The sequence below is a fragment of the Thermobia domestica genome, chromosome 16 (assembly GCF_964235325.1).
Source record: "Thermobia domestica chromosome 16, izTheDome1.hap1.1, whole genome shotgun sequence".
In the NCBI taxonomy this organism is placed as follows: domain Eukaryota; kingdom Metazoa; phylum Arthropoda; class Insecta; order Zygentoma; family Lepismatidae; genus Thermobia; species Thermobia domestica.
In genome coordinates this window covers 129,342,994-129,361,512 of record NC_137469.1, presented here as the reverse complement: position 1 = coordinate 129,361,512, position 18,519 = coordinate 129,342,994, and the positions used below count along the sequence as shown (strand labels likewise).

Sequence of the window (18,519 nt, the reverse complement as noted above, 5' to 3'; positions counted from 1 at the left end):
CCCCCTCCTAAATTGGAGCAAGTGCTGCAATGAAGTCGTAGCACGGATTCATCGAGTCCATGATTACACCCGTATTCTAATAAAACATTTAATAAAAATCTGATCCCCAATTGAAATTTTGGAGGTTCAAATAAGGTACTTGAATCTTGGCTTTGCTGTAGGCTACTTGATACTTCCGTCGTAATGTGCTTTTTCATGTTACTAATCCAATGTTCCTCTCCTCTGAACATTTGCATACTGGCAAGTTATCGTTATGCTGGGGAACCAGTTCCTTTCCCCTGCCGTATCCTATAATAGTGAAGGTATTTGCACTTTCCTTCACATACTAAAGACCCTGGTAAAGATCGAAGAATTTTCGAATGGTGTGATCTGCTGTAGTGCATAACTTGTGCGTCTTCAGAAACACCAAATCCCCGGACCGCGCAGCGGGTAGTTTTCTAGCTATTCTGTTATTTCTTCTCTTGGGATGCCAAAATGCATTAGAATCGGGTTTCTTAAGAATGTGCCTAAGAATAAGTCATCCGGCGAGTAAAATAGCGATTCGGTTATAGTTTGATTCAATAAAATCACATTAGTAGGTAGATGTATTGCCCATGTTGTATGATTCTTAGCACAGAAGACTAAAAAGCCGCTGAAGGTCTGCATGAGTTCGTTCCACTAGATTTCACTTAGGATGGTACAACACCTTGATATCATGATATTCTATTTCATCTTTCCATTTCTGACAATTGACTTGTCCTTGATTAGTGAGAATAGCGTTTGGTTCTCCAATGATGGCTAAGACATACAGTCTAAGATATTTGAGAATCAAATTCGCCGAAGTGTTTCTTAGTGCGATTGGCACTAGATACCTTGTGCACCTCTCCACCACAGTGAGAATGTACTTTTCTCCTCTAGGTGTTCTCGGTAGGGGGCCGACTTAGTTCACATAATAAATATCTCTTGGTCTCCCTGAGGTTAATATTCTTTGTGGAAGATGACGATCGACTTTGGACATGGCACATACTTCACAGCTAATTACTGCTTCAAGTCCCACCTCATGATCTTCCAAAACTATAAATTGCTGAAAGACTTCCAGGATTTATAAAATCCGAAGTGGATTTTATAAATCCTGGAGAATCTCTTGCCATGCAGAATCTGCAAAGTTTTCTGTCGTGGTGCCTGCGGAAGGCAGACTGTCAGCATTCCCGGACCATGGAAATTTCTGAGTCACAAGACTTGGTCAACAAGGGATAACATTGGTTCCAATTTCGAGCCCTAGTGTTTACATTATCAGCGTTGCTCGTTCTGGGGCAATCTATGATGGGTGTCCACTGGGGATCTTGCATTTTCGGTAGTTCGGATTTGGTGATATTCTTTGATGTTGAATAGCATTTTCACTGGGTGGGCTGGCAAAACCTTCGCAATATCGTGACTGTTTTAGCCAAGATATTATCCTTGCCTTTGTAATGTTCTACATCAAAATTATAATCTGGTAGTTGCAAACAGCAGCGGTTAATCTGCAGTGGCTTCACCGCAGCAAGAATTGGAACAGCAGAATAATCCGCAGAGGAGTGTAACTACAAGTTGTACCTTTGAAGTAAAACATTGCAAAGGCAAGGATAATATCGTGGCTGATTCACTGTAACGATATTATGAATAAGGTCCTGCCAGTACACACACGAAGAAGGTCCACAAACCGTGAGAGTTGAATTTTGATGAAAATTAGTGACAAGATTCAGTTCGAGATGCTAAGTAACGTAGTAATAGTCACTCGATGCGCAAATGCTTCGTTGAGCTGCTACACCGACGCCATCTTGAAATCCAATAGGCAATGTCGAAGAATACCCTTTTGGTATAAAAATGAAAAAAGCTTTTGGTAGATCTGACTTAACATTGTAAACCGGGATAGGACATCTATATGTGGGAGTACTTTCAGTGCATGATCGCCATCTTGAAAGGCGCTATATTGAATCGCGGTCTCATATGATAAATGGCAAGGGGGTCATGTGGAGTATCAAATAGCACTGGAACTTACTCCTGAATCCAGTTTCGTAATCAATGTATGCATATCTGTTTTCAGTTCAGAGTTAAGAGCTCTCTCACCTACAGGAACATATAAGAATTGTGCAACTTAAATTTGTGTTATGGAACACGGTCATGCGAGCAGTTGCAGGATTTTAACTAATGTAGTAGTAGTCACTTGATCCACAAGAGCCAGTATAGCAATATGATCTTGAGCCTAGTGAGAGAAATCGTTAATTAAATTGAAATGCCTGTAGTGAAAATAGAATAGCAGCACTGTAACAAATTATACGTATTTCAAAGTGCGATGGAATAGAGTGGTAGTCGATGAAACACACGTTTAATAGTACTGACGAGCAGAGAATACCAGAGGGATTGTTCAGATATATATTAGAAAATCCACTATAATTAGTAAGTTGAGGTCTCCTTTAGCGTAGGAGGCATAAGTGTGGCACGTTGAACTAAATATAAACCAAAAATCTATTGTAGGCAATTTTACCTGGTCCATTACATTGTGTTTTCTTCTCCAATCTTGAAACCTTACGTAAAGACCTTCACTGTTGCAGAATATTGCGTTCCTTTCCAATACTCATACTTGACAACCTATAATTTAGCGTGCACATTACGAAGTTAAAATACTTTAATGTATTTATTGTCAGTTTGTCTAAATAAAATCGATTTATCGCTGACGTATTGAACAATGAAGGGGATTTAAATTATCAGTTCACAGCCTATTCTTAGAATATACACCTGGAAACTTAGAATTAACTTTTTCTTTTGTCAGTTCTACTATTAGTGATAAGAGAATGCTTACACACCTGCTAGATTAGATGACAAATACTGTTACAAGATTCAATATCAAGTTACAATCCATAAAACAAGCCTCTTCTTGCTTTTTCCTTCAATATTAAATAATTAAATATCTGCCTCTTTCCACCTGTAACGATAAAATACTCGCTTATAATAAGGGCTAGACTAGTTTTCATATCAAAACTGTGATAAATAACTAATTGTAGCAGGTGTTTCGAGGATTTATTTATTATTTTAATCACATACTTGACAACTCAAGAAATTCATTTTGGGATTTGTTTATTCATGTGCTTTAACACTCACAATGATATATATGGCTCTTTTTTGTCTTTGAAATACTCTATGGGAGTGTGGTGAATTTCCCCAATATTGTACTCCGTACTATTAAAAACTAACGAAGTAGACTTATTAGTTCTCTTGACTTTAGACTATTGTTTAGGGTTTTAAGACAGCACGCAGAATTTAGGTAGTTTTCCTACAGGCAATAACTGCAACATGGGTGTGCAGTGAGGTGTTTGGTGTCTGTCTCCAAATAACAAACGGTAGTAGTACAGCCATTTTGGTGCGGGCAGGCGTGTGACGTTCGGTACGAACGCATTTGTTGGACCAGTGAAACATTCGTTCCGTGCATAAAATGCGATTAATTAATCCAGTAAAAGTAGTCAACATTTTAAATCAAGCAATGGTGAAAAAATAGTGTCGTGAGTAAGAATGGGGTAGAAGGTAAGACATTTGCAGGTACATTGCTTGCAATGATAGCAAGCAAATATGATGATAACGTTTCTCTAACAGTGAGAGGCATAATAGATGTAGACACTGACACAGAGAGTGAGCATGAAGATTCGACAAACGAAATGGATTTGGAACAGATAACTAGTCCATCAATTAGTGAAAGTGAGCCTTCTAGAATGACTATGTGATGTCATCTCCAAGCCGGACTAAATCTGTACATGTAACAGAAGCTGTCGTCAAAAAAAAAAAAAAAAAAAAAAATTCAGGAGCACGTTGCATTATTGAAAAAGAATGGGAAATGTAACACTGTTGAGCTGCAGCGAAGAAATTCAAATGCAATACGACGTTTGTGTATAAGGCTTTGAAATTCCGTAACAAACTTCCTCGCTCTCATGTCATGTCACTACTAAAATACGAAGTACTAAAAACATTCAACATTTATCGCACTAAAGAACTTATGGTACATGATTATCATTTAAAAGCGTGGATGTTACTGACAGCGAGGAAATTGAACTATCCATTCCGTGGTTCTTGTGGTTTCATTAACAAATTTAGAAACGAGCACAGGATTCGCTCACGAAGGATTACTCATTTTGTAACGAAGAAAGATGCTGAAAACGAAGGTGAATTACTTGATAATGCCCAACATTTTGTGATTAAAATTAATAAAATAATACATGAGAAACCGTACAACAGTGAATGCATCTTTAATACTGATCAGTCTAGGTTTGAGTACGAAATTACCTCTAGTAGAACTCTGTCAAAAATAGGTGAGATACATACCACAGCAGTCGTTCAGTCTTCGGCTTCAGTGTCCCACACATATACCATCCAAATTCACATTTCCCCCAGTACGGCTAGGCACAAACATATATATACGTTTCCAGGAGCCTAAAGGCGTGTTCGGACCCAAGGTGAAACAAAAGTTAGCTAGACAGACACCTTTCAACATTGTTATTGATGCGAGCAAATCAGGTAAACTCACTCGCGAACACGTCACACGGTGGCTAAAAGACGTGTTTATTCCTGATGTGAAAGAGGATTCCTTGCTGTCGCTTGACTCGTGGAGTGGACAGACGAGTGAAGACGTGCGAGAATTGTTACATGAGAAAAACATTCGTGTTGAAGTTATACCCCCGAAGACCACCAAATTTATTCAGCCTCTTGATGTATATTTTTTTCGGCAATATAAACTGGTAATTCGGAGACTTGAGGATTATTTTCGACATAAATTCATTGTTTCTGGTACACTGAACAAGTTATATGACAGAATTTTCATAATGAAAATGCATTCTGTTGTATATCATCAATTTTGTGCGCCAGTCGTAAAGGACATGCTTGCATATACATGGAAAAAATGTGGGTACGTCACAAGAGCAATAGTTGGTTCATTTACAAATGCTCTGGAGACTATGTTGCAAGTAGAAAATAGTGTCTGTGGTCATGAAGTTTCTGACGAAAGTGCATTTATTAAGTGTTTGTACTGCTCCTTAATGCTGTGCGCTAATCACTTCGTTATGGATCTCCATCATCACAACTGAAGAGCAAAAGGTAGTAGGTTAATATTTGCTTATGTACTCCAGTTTATATTGTTTTTCTGATAATTTATCTATTAATTTTCTAATAACTTTAAAACATATCCTTGTAAAAGCATATGTGCCGTTGCACCTAACTTATATTACATCATTTAAGTGCCTATAATTTGTTACAGTGCTGCTATTCTATTTTTCACTACAGGCATTTCAATTTAATTAATGACTTATCTCACTAGGCTCAAGATCTTATTGCTATACTGGCAATTGTAGATCAAGTGACTACTATTGCATTAGTTAAAATCCTGCAACTGCTCGCATGACCGTGTTCCATAACACAAATTTAAGTTGCACAATTCTTATATGTTCCTGTAGGTGAGAGCTCTTAACTCTGAACTGAAAACAGATATGCAAACATTGATTACGAAACTGGATTCAGGAGTAAATTCCAGTGCAATTTGATACCCCACATGGCCCCCTTGCCATTTATCATATTTGACCGCGATTCAATATGGCGCCTTTCAAGATGGCGATCATGCACTGAAAGTACTCCCACATATAGATGTCCTATCCCGGTTTACAATGTTGAAGTCGGATCTACCAAAAGTTTTTTTTCATTTTTATACCAAAAGGGCATTCTTCGACATTGCCTATTGGATTTCAAGATGGCGTCGATGTAGCAACTCAACGAAGCATTTGCGCAACGAGTGACTATTACTACGTTACTTAGCATCTCGAACTGAATCTTGTCACTAATTTTCATCAAAATTCAACTCTCACGGTTTGTGGACCTTCCTCGTCAGTGTGAACGCTATTGAACAGCAAACACTAACACTAGACAACACCAAATCCGATTTAGCGAAAATGCAGGAGCATCCCCGGTTGACACTCATCATAGATTTCCTTACAACGTGTTACGCTGATGTAGACAGCAGGACTAGAAATTGGAACCAAAATTATCACCTTGTTGACAAATTCTTGTGTCTCCGAAATTTTCATAGTCCGCAAATGTTGACAATCTGCTTTCCGCTGACACTACGACAGAAAGCTCTGCAGTATGTAAATGACGGGATCGGTCACTTCGAATTTTATAAATCCTTGAAGTCGCTCAGCAATTTATACTTTTGGAAGACCATGAGGCGGGAATTGAACCAGTGGATAGCTGACGGCGAAATTTGTGCCAGGTCCAAAGTCGATCGTCATTCTCCACAACGAACATTAATCTTATACATTGCAGGGAGACCAAGAAAGATTTATTATGTGGACTTAGTCGGTTCCCTACCGAGAACACCTACATAAGAAAAGTACATTCTCACTGTGACGGATGGGTGGACAAGATATCTAGTGGGAATCGCGTTAAGAAACAGTTCGGCGAATTTGGTTCTCAAATACCTTAAACGGTATTTCTTAGCCATCTTTGAAGAACCCACTGATCTAGGAACACAATTCACCTCTCAGAGATGGAAAGATGAAATGGAATGTCTTGGTATCAACGTCTTGTACACCTCACCTTACTATCCTAAGTCAAATCTGGCGGAACGAACTCATGCAAATCTCCAGCGGCTCTTCAGAGTCTTCCGTGCTAAGAATGATATTACATGCGCGATACATCCACCTACCATTGTGAGTCATACTGTAACCAAATCGCTATTTTACTCACCGGTAAATTTATTCTTAGACACATTGCGAAGAAACCCGATTCTAGAGCTTTTTGGGATCCCAAGAGAAGAGCGAGAAGCATGGCATAACAAATTGTTCTGCGCATCTCTCAAGAATATAACTTTGAGGAAGAGAAGGAATAACAGAATGGCAAGGAAAGCAACTGTTGTGCTTCCCGGGGTCTGGTGTTCCTGAAGGGGCAAGCGTTAAGCACTGCAGCAGATCACACCATTCGAAAATTGTTCGACTTTTATCAGGGTCCTTATTATGTAAAGGAAAGCAAAGGAGGAAATACCTTTAGTATTATAGAATCCGGCATGAAAAAAGAACTGGTTCCCCAACATATCGATAACTTGCCAGTATGGAAATGTACAGAGGATAGGAAGGAACAGTGGATTAGGAACATGAAAGAGAACATTACGATGTAGGTATCAGGTAGCCTACAGTAAAGTTTTGTATGTATTTTATTTGAACTTCGAAAATTTCTATTAGTGATCGGATTATGAAATATTTTATTAGTACACAGATGTAAACATCAATTCTCATAGGACGAAACCGTGCTACAACTTAATTGAATCACTTGCAACCTCTTAGTGGGGGGTACTTGTAACATTCGCTCCCATGAGCAATTATTCTGTTTTCTTAGTAACGTTGAAAATTTCATTACATTAGAACATTTATTTCTGGCAGAGAGAAAGCTTCTTTTTTAAATAAACATCCCTTCTCCTACCTCCGAGAATCGTTTGCCTTGCCTACCTCACTGAAGAAGTGGCACAAACTTTCTCTCTTACTTTGAGGGAAGCACACCACCCAGGTTGAAGGACTTTTTTTTAAAAAAAAAAAAAAAAGGACCAGAAAACGTTAGCATAGTCTCCATAACAATATGCCATATAGTCAAAGCCACGCAATCCTTTCAAAATGATTATTTTCGATAAAATAAGGCAGCCACTAACACAGAAATTGCAGTTGTTAAAGTTTCAAAAAAGAAATAAAATCAAAGTTTTTTGTTTGAAGTTATTTGGAAAGCACGCGTTGAAGTTAGTTTGGTGCAAGCTGGTGGTTCTTCAAAGACACACTCAACAAAAGACTCACATTACTTCCACATATCATTTTCTGTGCGTGAAGTCCAAAATCAGCATGGACGGCTAATTGAAAAAATAGTTGTGCTTTGGAGCATTCAACCGCGCAGCGACTTAAATTATACTTAAGCACTTCAAAAATCATACATATAATATATATATTAAAGAATTATCTTTCTCAATTTTTTCTAAATAGCATTTTGAAACTTTCGTTAACTCTTTGAAGCACGGTAGTACTTATATTATACCACCTTTTAGATAACGGTTTAGAAACACCGTGCCGCAAAGAGTTAATGACGTTAAAATCAAAACGTAGTGTAGTGGTGAAGCTACATTCCCACTCTGAGTAGAGAGACAAGCACGATTGTATAATTTCTTTATGTAGGAACTCAGTGAAGATATGCGATGGAACTCATTTTAAATTAAAGCAAAAAAAGTCAGACTAGATGGGCAGGTGGAGATTCTTGTATTGAAAAAAATGAAATGAAATCATTTAGTTTTACGTCCCACGGTTATGCCGGTTAGGGTAAAGGAGACGGTGATGATGAGTAATAAATGAAATGGTGGAATGAAGAAAGTGGGAGAAAACGGGAGAACCCCGAGAAAACCCACGCAGACGGTTTTGTTCACCACAAAGTTCATTTGGCGAGGGCTGAGATCGAACCCGGGACCCCAAGCACCAGAAGTGAACGCTCTACCACTGAGACACCGCGGCTCCAATTCCTGTATTGAGGTGCAACACTGTGTCCAGAAGTCAAGTCTCGTGAGGAGGTACTTCGGCGACCAGAAGAGGCTCATTTACCAGAGATGCAGCCGTCAGAATACAAAGGAAGGATTTCCATAACCTACGATTGAATGAATTATAGGGGCGACATTTCGTGTAGTGCAGTGCAATCGATTCACATCAATAGAAGGGTAGATATATCTATAGTGGACAATCCAAGGATGCAGGGCTATACTGAAAAGTATGAGAAGCTTTTAAAATTTTTCTCCGCTATTACAACAAAAAGCCGGAGTACTTTTGCCGTTCCCATTAACTTACCTATAAATTCTGTTGGTCATCAGTTCGGAACGGTTATCCAGTCTTCTGTCGTTGGACGGAATGAACAATTTCTGAACTTCATTTTTTTATTTATATATGATTGCCATCACTAGCCATAATGATTTATCTACCTTTTTATATTGTAACGACCATGCAGAATATAATTCGAGTTTGTGCCATGATTAATTAACGTAATATCATGTGTTTAAAAATGCAATTATATGGTTAGTGTAAAGAAGTTACCAAGTAGATTACCAAATAACAAGCATCGCACATCTGAAGTCATAATTGTAATATTTTACTATAGCATACATTTAACAATTTCAACCTGTCTGTGTTGGTGGCTGCTTGATTTCCTAAAAAATCGTTGTGAAGGAAGGCATTTCTTTAGACTAGATGACATATTGTTCTGGAGACCACTTTCCAGTTTTCTTCTCTTTTTTAAAAAAAATGCGTTTTTCAACTTGTGTGGTGTGCTTACCTCATAGTCAAAGTAGGAGGGAACGTTTCTGGCACTTCTTCAGTGAGGTAGATGCTGGATGCAACGCAAACTGTTCTCGTAGTATAGGAGATCGGATGTTTACTTCAAAAAACAGAAACTTAGCTCTACCAAAAAGGAATGTTCTAATATAAAATAATTTTCAATATTATTTAAAATACATAAGAATAATTGGTCATGGGAGCGAACGTTACAGTGTATAGGTTTACATTTCAATATTATTTCGCAACATCTGCATAGAAACCTAGTTTTTTCAAAAATTTTGTTTTATTCTAGGAAACTGTCCACACTAAATTGCATCAGATGACGTGTGATGGAAGTCTGTATATCATGTGTTAATTTTGTATCGCACGGGAATAGTATTAATAAGAATACCCGCAGATTGCCAGTTTATACCATAAAGCGTAGATCATTTCCCCACTGGTTGTCAGCAAAGATTTTCTGTGTCGAATTTCGCCACGCTGACATAATCCATTCTTTACAGACCTTGTTTTTGGTATACAATTTAAACCCATTCTATTACTCATAGGCAGTGGTGGTATCCTCATTTTTTTAGCAACCGGTGCTATATATATATATATATCGAGAAGGAAAGAATAGATAGGTAGATAGAAACAATCTAGGCCAAAGGAATTTTTTTTACTAGATACCGCAAGCGACAAATAGACTTACACATATTCCTATTACTACGAAATTAGTGTAGATCTGCTTATACGTTTCAAACGATTTATCGAACAGAGATAATTATCATACACTATTGGAAAGACCTTCATCCAGCAACGGATCGATAATTGTTGTTGATAATATGACGATGCGTTTCAAATATAAATAGTGTTCACCACTACATTCATGTGATTCCAGTTTTCATTCTTGATATATGAGCATTTGAGATTAAAGATTAAACGCTTATACCTTGTTGTGAGAGATGGTTTGTTAACCTCTAGCTACAAAAATTTCTAAAAACAAAAAGAGTTAAACTGAAATTAACTATTTATTGGTATAATTGATAAATTTTACTGTTATGTTTGGTTATAAGAAACGGTTTGGCGAACAAAAATATTTTACAGCCGGTTATTGCTAACCGGCTGAAGAGCACCACTGCTCATGGGATCCTCATTCAAATGAAAGTAACATAAAAAATTAAAAGAACCGTTTGACGGACAGTTCTACCTGCAGCGTAAAATTCAATATTAACTAACTCACACCTTCCAATTCTAATGATTAGCAGGATACCTTGTTTAGATATTGGTAGCTAATAAACCCATTGTCTCACGTCGTTCTAACTATGGTATTTTCCAAAAAATTGGTGCAAGAAAAATTTTATTTCAAATAATATGATAATGTTCTAAATTTTGTCTTTCTAGCAAGACATGATCATGAGATGACAAATTTTGGTATATATTTTTAAATCCTTGTTCTCTTTTTACGATCCTCTTTTCAATGAAAGTAAAGCGATAAAAAAATGCCAGTTCAAGGAAAGCATCCAGAATATTCTAAAATATTTTTCACACAGGTCAACTTTCTTACTTTTAAAAAATAATATACAACATTTCACTTTTATCTTTTTAATATTCAGAGTGAGGCAAGAGCCGGGAAAAGGATTTATTGAAAAATCATATTTGGCAAACCACATGTTAACACATTCAAGTGAAAAACGTCACACGTGCCAGGAGTGTGGAAGAGGATTTAGTCAAAAGTCACACTTATTGACACACACGTCAATACATACTGGTGAAAAACCTCATAGTTGCGAAGAGTGTGGAAGACGATTTTAATTAGGTCAAGACTAGCAAGACACATGTTAATCCACACTGGTGAAAAGTCTCATAGTTGCGAAGAGTGTGGAGGACGATTTGCAATTAGGTCAGAACTGGCAAGACACATGTTAATCCACACTGGTGAAAAGTCTCATAGTTGCGAAGAGTGTGGAAGACGATTTGCAATTAAGTCAGGACTGGCAAGACACATGTTAATCCACACGGGTGAAAAATCTCTTAGCTGTGAAGAGTGTGGAAAGCGATTTAGGTTCAGGTCGGCTTTGACAAGACACATATCAATACATACAGGTGGAAAACGTCTCGTGTGCCAAGGGTGTGGAAAGGAATTTAGTCAAAGGTCATACTTATTGAAACACATGTTAATACATACTGGTGAAAAATCTTATAGGTGTGAAGAGTGTGGTAAAGGATATAATCGTAAGTCATCATTGTTGACACACATTTTAACACATACTGGTGAAAAGCCTTACATATGCAAAAACTGTGGTCATGGTTTTAATTGTAGGTCAACTTTGGCCAAACACATGTCAGTACATAAAGGAGAAAGAAATCACACATGCCATGAGTGTGGAAAGCGATTTAGGTTCAGATCGGCTTTGACAAGACACATATCAATACATACAGGTGGAAAACGTCTCGTGTGCCAAGGGTGTGGAAAGGAATTTAGTCAAAGGTCATACTTGTTGAAACACACCTTAATACATACTGGTGAAAAATCTTATAGGTGTGAAGAGTGTGGTAAAGTATATAATCGTAGGTCATTGTTCTTGACACACATGTTACTACATACTAGTGAAAAGCCTTACATATGCAAAGACTGTGGTCAGGGTTTTAATTTTAGGTCAAATTTGGCAAGACACAAGTCAATACATACAGGAGAAAAACCTCACACGTGCCATGAGTGTGGTACAAGATTTAGACAAAGGTCAAATTTAACAAGGCACATGTTGATACATACTGGTCAGAAACCTCATATAAGCCTAGAGTGTGAAAAGGGATTCAGCTTTAAGTAAAGTTTTACATCCCAGTGATTGTAGATAATGGTATAAAACTTCGCACGGGCCAGGGCTGTGGAAAAGAATTTAGAGAAATTCAACGTTGACAACACACATGCTAATATATACAGGTCAATATTCTCATTCATGCCAAGACTGTGAAAAGGGATTCAGTTATAGTGTTTGCAATGCATATCTTCATACATACGGGTGTAAAACCTGACGCGCGTCAAAAGTATGGAAAGGGATTTAGTCAATGTTATATTTCCCCACAGATATTAGTACATACTGGTGACAAAACCCCATATGTTCCGAGAGTGTAGAAAGCGATTTCGAATTAGGTCAGATTCGCAAGACATGTCAATAGATAGAGCTGAAAAGCCCTCACCTGCCAAGACTGTGGATATGGATTCAGCGATAATTCATGTTTGCCACGGCACATGTTTATATATACAGGTGAGACCTCACGTGTGAAAGGGCTTTAGTCAAAGGTCAATTTTGCCATAAAATTTTGCGACATACTTGTGAAAAATCTCACTCGCTAGTGTGAAAAGGAAATTTTTTAGGGCACTTTCGCAAGACGCCAGTACATGCAGGTGAAAGGTCTTGGATGTGCCAAGAGTGTTAGAAAAGATTTTCTAGCATATCACATTGGGCAAGACATATAATTCACATAAGTAATAACCTTCGATTTGTTAACACGCGATGATACATAGAGGTAAAAACCGCCTAGTGCCAAAATGGTGGAATCGTGTTTACTCAAAGAACACGCTTGCCAACACTACTGGTGAAATCCTCTCACATTCGAAATGTGTGGAGATTGATTTAATTTTCCCATAGTTCTGGCAAAGATATTAATACATACATATAAAGAGCACGAAAGTGATGAAAAATGTAGTTAAGGTCTAATTCGGTAGCGCACATATAAATATAAACTATTAAAAACCTCATATTCTAAAAGTTTACAAAGAAGTATACGCAAAATCAAAGTTGAAAACACATGGTAATAATATATTTCAAAACAACATATTCCAGAGGTGTGCAGAGGAATTAGTTCGTATTTAGCAAGACATTCACAAGGTAAAAATCTTACGAGTGAGGAACATTGAAATGCTTGCATATCATACATCATTGGCAATACATATTGTATAAATAAATTTAAGAAGTTCTATCGCCTAAGGTGGGAGCTAGAATTTAGTCAAAGTTAAAACTGCAAGACAAAACTTACATATAGAGTTCACAAAAACCATAGCCGTTAAGAGTGTTGGAATAATATTTAGTAAAAAATCCAAGATTTCTGAGACATGTTGTCTTCAAACTGTTTAGTGTTTCCTTTCTGAAGCCATATTTGTAACAGTCAAATTATTCTTTGATATATATATATATAATGGGAGAGTTCAAAATTTTATTACTATGCTCAGTATCCAAATAAGCCATTTTTTCTCGGAGTGATGTAATTGTTCCAGAACATCCTTCCCAATCCAATTGGATTTGCGACAAATACGATACATAATAATACATGTTTCGGACTTAGAGTAGCTAGGCAAAAGATGCGTGAGTTCTCTCGCCATTTTTCGAGACAGATATATATAAAATTGTGTAATCCCGTTACATAAAAATGCTCTGGCTACCGTACTGAAGTTAGATAGTGTACATATAGATTTGCCATCAATGTGCAGTATTATTCTGTCTTAAGAATAAGAACGCATTTAAATATAAGCTAGTATGTTTTCTGTGGTAGAAATCGAGAAGAAATCATCGGTTGAATAATATTGTTTTTTACCAATTAACCACGCTAGCATTCAATTAACATCTATTGTTCACAAGTAATAAGTTCATTGCACAATAGTAAATGTTTTATCAAAAACAAGAGTGTATAAGTACCATAAAAATTATTGCAAAATGAGGAATCTAAAAATCGTATTGTATGATTTTGTTTAATTTTCTTTTGGAGAAGGAACTTACTACTTTGAAGCCAATGGTGTGTATTAGATGGTCAATTCTCAATACTGAATAGTTCGGAAGTATTCAACTCCGTCTGATAAAACTAAGCAAAAATCTATTATAAAAGTTAAAAGATAAAGCGTGAGAAAAACATGGTGGTAATTTCTGCAAGCTATCTACATAATTATGGCTGAAGAGGGAAGAAACACTCAGAAATGACAGTGGACAATTTTTAAGCATTAAAGATTGAGTGAGTATTAGTCATGAAGATTGCATTCAGCTTAAAATAATTCTTTGACATAAAATTCACAGTTCGACTTTTCATAACAGTTCATATATTTTTGAATTGTTCGGCGTATTAAATATTAAAAACTCGTTTCTCATATCGAGAAATCCTTTATTCATATCTAGGAAAATCGGCGATATAATGAGAAAGTATAAAATGTAATGTTATATAGTGCGTGGTCTCTAAGTACGAATCAGTTGCTATGCTTCAATTTATTTTATCTTTCCACTTTTAAAGTTTACTTTTAACGCATAACAAATCAATGTTTTGTAAGTAATCATTCATTCGATTTATTGATTTTTAGAGTATATTTAAGGATCTTTCCATCTGTTTTAGGATCCAAGAAGCAATTGTTAACTGCGATACTAACAGTCACTTTTATTGTCTATATATCGGGCACTTTTCTGCAATGGATATAAAATTCTAAGGTACGCATTACGTTTTCAGTGTGTGATACATACACATATATTGTCTGTACAATTCCGCCATTTGGCTAGCGTGAATGAGCAAAACCTTGTAAAAACCTCATTCAGCATAGCACTGAAAACTGCCACACGTATTTTGGAAATGAAATTTAAACGTCTCACGTCTTCCTAGAATAGAGTTCATCATTTTGTATTGACTTAAGATAACCGTTAAGTAATATCTCCCCAAACTTCTGAAGTGTCCAGCGTGCCTATTTCGTTTTCTGAATACCTTCACTCTCTCTTCTGGTTTGTTGAATTAGATTTTCGAGTTTCTTACAGAATCAGGGCTGTATGAGACTGGGAATTACAGCTTTATATGAAATAAAAACCACAAGATTACTGCGACCGTGTGACTACAATGAGTTCACTTCGTTGTTTATGTAGCTTTCTCTTATTTTTGGAATTAAATACGCGAACATGAAATGAAATTAGCAGTAGTTAACAACCCGTTAGAATGGATAACACTTACTGTCTTTATTCTTTAGACGTTTACGATACGCCATATAAACTAAACGACGGAGAAAAATCGATACTAAGATTTACATATGCTAGGCGAGATTAGAATATTTTGAGCCAGTAGAGCTGCATCGAGACAAAGTGAAAACAGAACAGGAAACACGAATTTCTGCAATTTCCGACTGACATTCTTCAAGAGTCTAGATGCGAGGTCATTCTACTTTGATGTTTTCAGACTCTTGAAGTGGCACCTATCTCATCATCCAGTCCGCACCGTCACTGGCGTGTGAAAATTGTGCAAAGAGGAATGGCGTGCCATACACGTGATCCAGCTGGAATTCATTCTCCTGGAATCGGAACGTAGGTACCGGAAAATAGTCAGTAGAGGTGGCCTCCAAATCCAACAGAATGTGCAACGATAGCAAAGTGTTACTTAGATAAATGGTTCAGTATATTATATAGTGTATCGTTGTGAGTTTAAATTATAAATTTAGCCAAGAAAGTTCTGTCGCTTTTCTTTCCATCATTTTGCAACATCAACATCTTCCACCATAGTTCCCATCAGTATTGATTATCTTTTGCTAATTGTCGAGATGCCCATAGATTCCATCGCGGTAGAATTAAATGAGCCATGAGGCGAAGAAGGTATCAACTGCATTTTGCACCGTCACCATTGATTTGAACTGGAGTCCCCAAAGGTGGTTTTTACAAGAAAAGCAAAATGCGATAATTGCACGGTGCAATGTTCGGAGAGTATGGCGGATGCAATGGTTTTCTTATCCAAGGCTTAGAATCGTTTCCCGGGATATCCCATTGGCGTGGGGTTCAGCGTTGTCCTATAACAGAAGTTCCCGAATCCGATACAGAACTGCTGGCTCCAGAGTTTTGAGTTTTTTGAACACGGCTCAACTGCTGACAGTATACAATTCCATTAATGTTCTTAGTAGCTGATAGGAGTTCCCGATACAAGATGCCGCGAGCAGTCCACGATCACACAGGAGGACCTTATTCTGGTGCAGTGTTGGTTTCGGCTGCTTTGGACCGGTATTTGGGATGCTAACCAATGATGACGGCGCCATGGAGCTTCGTACAGGACTCATTTCTCATCACATGTCAACACCCTGTCCAGAAATGGCTCCTTCCTCAGACGAGATAGTAAACAAACACAGGTCCCTGCCCGCATTGCCTAGTAGCCTGCAGTCAAATCATATGGGACACATCGACAGGAATTGTAGTTCTTCCCAAGTTGGTTGAGGTGCTGCTGAATGTTTTTTTCACTCACAGTTTATCGTAGTCCAATTTCCTCACATATCTCGCCATTGTTCGCCTCAGTTCCTGCCTGAAGATCTTCATTTTGTACATGTGTTGGTCTTCCTTCACATGATAACTCTTCGAGTGTTTCGTCTCTGTTCTTAAACTTGTTAAACCACCGCCGCACTGTCCGCGCAGTCACGACACCCTCACCAAAGGTCAGGCGTATCTTCTGCCCCTCTGCAGCAGCGTTTGACTCCAGTTTGGAAGCGTCCAGCATATACGTCCTTATGACGCTCTGTGGAGGTCCCATGTTCACTCTGCTCTTACGCATGTTCACGGTGTAATTGAACTGCCATAACCAGGTTGTATGTTGGATATACTCACACTTACACTGACCTTCAACTTATCTCCATTTGCGTTCAACTCACGGCATGAGAGCCAATTTAACACAGACCTCCAGAAAAGCCAACAGAACTTTCTTGGTTACCTTTATAAATCCCTTGCTTGTAGTTGCTCTTTGTATCAAAACTGATGTTCCAGTTCCGTATTCTAGATGTATAAAGCGAGGCTAACGTAAGTATTTATGAGTATATTTTTTTCCTTTTAGATATATTGAGTTATTCTGTATAGATGGTCAATAAATATTAATATAATAATTAATAGATCTACATATCTCGGAAGTTATATTATGTAAACAACTTTGCGATATTATTTTATATAAACTTACTTATAATATTTAAACTGCTAAGTTATACGCGACATTCAAAACCGGTATTCAAAGTGTGTGCGTCAAAGAAGTGAATAATTCGGATATTCCTTCTCTTTGCTATCTGAAGTTTATTCCCATAAAGGCAGGGGTAAAAGTCAAGAGGAACGCCGTTACCCCACCTCGAAAAAATATGTACAGAGTCCCTCCAGTTTCCAAACATTAGAGTGATCAAAAATATTCTGAGAGAACGGTTTGACGTCATGCTGCTACTTACCGTCCTCCCACCTTTTCAAATCCACTTTTACCCTTCATAAAGATATACACACACAAGTAGTTTCATTGATGGAAGGTTATTCGTCGCAGTATGTTTGTTTATACATTTCGCTCTTTACTTTTTTTAGTGTAAGGGAGTGACTTTGTCTAAGTTAATAAAGAAAGAAAATATTAAGCATAAATAAATATTAAATTATGTGTACCTCAAATTATAGTTAACTAGAAAAACACTCCTCGGTTCCGTGTTCGGTCGAGACCGTATTTTGTTCATGTGAAGAAAGAGCGGAATATTAATATACTACGTTGTAACTGCCAGTATTTGTATTTTGTTAGTGCTAATATTATGCATTATTGCAGTAATCAATAAATGCAAAGTAATATATTTTTCTGTTTACAATTCATTTGGGAACGAAATCCTGTTTCTCCCTTTCTTTGTATTTTAAAGCAATCTGAAGAGTTTCAAAAATGAATCAAGATAGGAGACTGATACCGACTGAAACGATATGATTTATCTGAACTGAGAGTTCCATAGATCAAACATACACCTAAATACAGTAAAATTTGTTGAAATATGTAACAGGTAAATGACAACTTTGCATTTTCACTTGATATTGGGCGTATAAATATTGTACAGCGCAAACGGCTCCTCCGATTTAAAAAATTCCTTCACTTTAGATTGAAAATATCGTATTTGAACATTATTTATATATTCTTTTACATTTTGTTGTAACTGATAATATCTGATAATAACAGTTACGCTATCTCATGGGACTATTGAGATACCCGATATATATATATATATATATATATATATATATATATATATATATATATATATATATATATATTCGTGTGTGTGTTTAAGTATGTTTTTAATATGTCAATTAATAATAAGTAACCTTAAACTCAGAATATTCAGTCGTTAAGGAACTCAGTATTTATTATAATTTCAAACACATGTACTAGCTAAACTATATTTTGGACTTTAAATACACATATT

The 18,519-nt window shown here is 37.0% G+C and overlaps 1 protein-coding gene across 8 annotated transcripts in view; it reads left to right on the top strand.

Annotated features, from left to right (window-relative positions):
• The window catches only part of LOC145673409 (uncharacterized), an 85,598-nt gene extending 67,445 nt beyond the window's left edge, over nucleotides 1-18,153 (top strand). For 4 of the 8 annotated variants that reach the window (XM_081743085.1, XM_081743084.1, XM_081743083.1 and 1 more), the window contains exon 3: nucleotides 10,934-18,153. In XM_081743085.1, the coding sequence (XP_081599211.1) occupies nucleotides 11,156-12,148 (993 nt within the window). In that variant the 5' untranslated portion in view covers nucleotides 10,934-11,155 and the 3' untranslated portion in view covers nucleotides 12,149-18,153. The remainder of the gene's footprint in view (nucleotides 1-10,933) is intronic. The other 4 variants (XM_081743089.1, XM_081743088.1, XM_081743087.1 and 1 more) reach the window with 1 other exon arrangement.
• Nucleotides 18,154-18,519: the final 366 nt, after the last annotated feature.